General features: G+C 39.0%; 1 protein-coding gene across 1 annotated transcript; it reads left to right on the forward strand.

The window, feature by feature from the left end:
- Window positions 1-1183: 1183 nt before the first annotated feature.
- On the forward strand, window positions 1184-2672 carry LOC112510506 (UDP-glycosyltransferase 88B1-like). The gene has a single exon (XM_025115940.1). It carries the CDS (start codon window positions 1263-1265, stop codon window positions 2670-2672), a length of 1410 nt encoding a protein of 469 aa, XP_024971708.1. The 5' UTR covers window positions 1184-1262.
- Window positions 2673-2952: the final 280 nt, after the last annotated feature.

Consider the following 2952-nt stretch of genomic DNA (forward strand, 5'->3'; position numbering starts at 1 on the left):
TAGGGGTGAGGGTATATTGGGTATTATGAAAATAAGAAATTTCATTCCATTAAAATCCCATTTGTTCATCAAAGAATGTTAAAATCCTCTATTTATGGAATTCATAGGAATATGAAGATTCTTTCCGTTGAAAAGAATGAACTAAACGAAGGAAATGAATCTGATCAAAGGAATTCAACATTCCAATTCATTCAGATTCCTCCACTGCGAACCAAACGCAACCTATATCTCTCAACCTTTGCCATTGATTGTGTAGACAAGCTACACCAATATATATCCTAATATTGTATTAAACTATTTGTGTTATTTTTATTTTTTTACTAATTAATTTTATTTTTATTAACATTTTAATAATAAAAGGTTTATGAAAATTAAATTTACGATGTAAATATCATTTTATTTTTATTTGAATCTTTTCAAACGTTTAATTTGTTCGTACCGGCCTCAAAAATTTCAAAACTGACATTAAAATTTTAGTACGATAAAGTTTTAAAATCTGATTTTGGAAAAATTCAATTTTTTTTATTACATTTCTTTTTCTAACTAAAAAGACTAGGGTTCTACTAACTAGCTAGCTATAAAACAAACTTTGAATTTGAATTTTGGTTCAAAATAGAAAACAAACAAAGTGTCAAGCAATTTTAGAAAGACCAAGCATATCTTTTTCATGTAAATATGGTTTATTTAAATCTGAAATTTTGACCAAACAAATGGTATGTTTTAAGCATTTGTACTTATGCATAATAATGTGTACTTAAGAGATTTTTTAATCTATTGCATAATTTGATAGTACTTTATGCTTTAAGACTTGTAATTAAGACTTTTGGTCTAAATACGTATTAATATAGTATAGATATATATAATTTATTAATTAATATATAACGGATACGGGGCGGGCGGAGAGTACGATACCCGTCCCTGTCCCCATCCCCGATTTAGCAGGGAATCCCCGTCCCCAAGGATCCCAACCGGGGCGGATGGACCGGGTTCCCCAACGAGTCGGGGGCCATTCCCATGCCTATATGCAATTCTTTCTATATTTTTTCCTTTTACTAAATTTCGTGTTACAAGTAAACAATTACCAAACAATTATATTTTATTTTATATTATATCATGAAAGCATCTTAATCATCCTATATCAAACCATTCGGCAACCAACCGGAAAAAGAAAACCCCCAAGAAGACTAGAGTTCTACTGATTAGCTAGCTATAAAACGAACTGAGATCTAGACACCATAACCATACTAGCTTAGCTACCTACAATGGAAGATGTAGTGGTGATGTTCCCCTCTGTTGGAATGGGCCACTTCATTTCAATGGTGGAGCTCGGAGAACTCATCCTCACCCACGACCCTTCACTCTCCATCACCATCCTCCTCACTCCTAAGCATTACGAAGCAGCCTCCGCCGCTAATTACATCAAAACCATCACCGGAACCACCCCTTCCATCAACTTCCACCATCTCCGACCCCTCCACCACCCTCCACCTGATTCTTCCATTCATTTCTTCGACMTTGTATATCAACTCATCAAGCAATACAGACCCGTCGTCAGAGACGCCCTCCAATCCATCTCGGAGAAATCAAACATCAAAGCTGTCATCCTTGATTTCATGTCGAATCATGCTTTTGAAGTCTGTAGAAGCCTCAACATACCCACCTACTTCTTGTTCACCGGCAGCGCATTTGGCGCCGGCATAATGTTGTACCTCCGGACAATGCTCGAGAACTTACCTGGGAGCTTGAAAGATCAGAAATTTTACATTGAAGCTCCGGGAAATCCGCCGATTTGTTCTCTGGATATGCCGTCGACGTTGCAGGATAAAGACACTGATTCTTACAAAAACTTAATCTGCACATCAGAAAATATGGCGAAATCCAGTGGTATCATTGTCAACACGTTTGCGGCTCTTGAGCCAAGGGTCATGAAAGCGCTCGCCGATGGGGAGTACATCCCAGACGGTCCAACTCCGCCAACTTACTACGTTGGGCCACTGATTAAAGGTAATACCGGTGACGATAAGTGTTTAGACTGGCTGAGTTCGCAACCGAGTAAAAGCGTGGTGGTTTTGATTTTTGGTAGTCTGGGGAAGTTGAAGAAGGATCAGCTGATCGAAATAGCGAAGGGGTTAGAGAAAAGTGGACAAAGATTTCTCTGGGTGGTCCGGAATCCACCGCCGGAAAATGAAGCAGGTCATGCCTTTGAGTTCAAAGATCCGGATCTTGACGACTTACTTCCGGCAGGGTTCTTAGACCGGACTAAAGAGATGGGGTTGGTGGTGAACAACTGGGCACCACAAGGTGAAATACTGAGACATGAGTCAGTGGGTGGGTTTGTCTGCCATTGTGGGTGGAACTCAGTTCTAGAAGCTATGCATGCCGGCGTACCATTGGTGGCATGGCCGTTGTATGCAGAACAAAGGATGAACAGGGTGCATCTAGTGGAGGGGATCAAGGTGGCTCTGAGGTTGAAGATGTCGGAGGAAGGGTTTGTGACGGCGGAGGAGTTGGCGGAGAGATTGAGGGAGTTGATGGAGGAAGAAAGTGGAAGGAAGATAAGAGATCATGTTTCGAATATGAGTATAAGTGCTAAAGCAGCGGTGGCGGACGGTGGTTCGTCCCGAGTTGCCGTAGCTGAGTTGGTCGAGTCACTAAAATCAGTGCGAGTTTAGCCACCACCAATCACTCCAAAGTCATTTAGGTAAATGATCTCAAATTAGTTTTTAATTAAATACATGATCTTTTATTTATATAAAAAAATAAATTTATATTTATAAAAAGATCATAAATTTAATTAAAATCTCATTTAAGGTTATATATCCGAAGTTTGTTGAATAATAAGTTTCATGGAGGAGATGTGTGCAGTGGGTTGTCTCTTTGTTTTCTAAAGCACTCTTTTACCGTGCTAATGTGACCATCTATAATACATCAATTTGGTTTAAGAACTTAATC

The sequence above is a fragment of the Cynara cardunculus genome, assembly GCF_001531365.2.
Source record: "Cynara cardunculus var. scolymus isolate 2C chromosome LG 3, CcrdV1, whole genome shotgun sequence".
Lineage (NCBI taxonomy): Eukaryota > Viridiplantae > Streptophyta > Magnoliopsida > Asterales > Asteraceae > Cynara > Cynara cardunculus.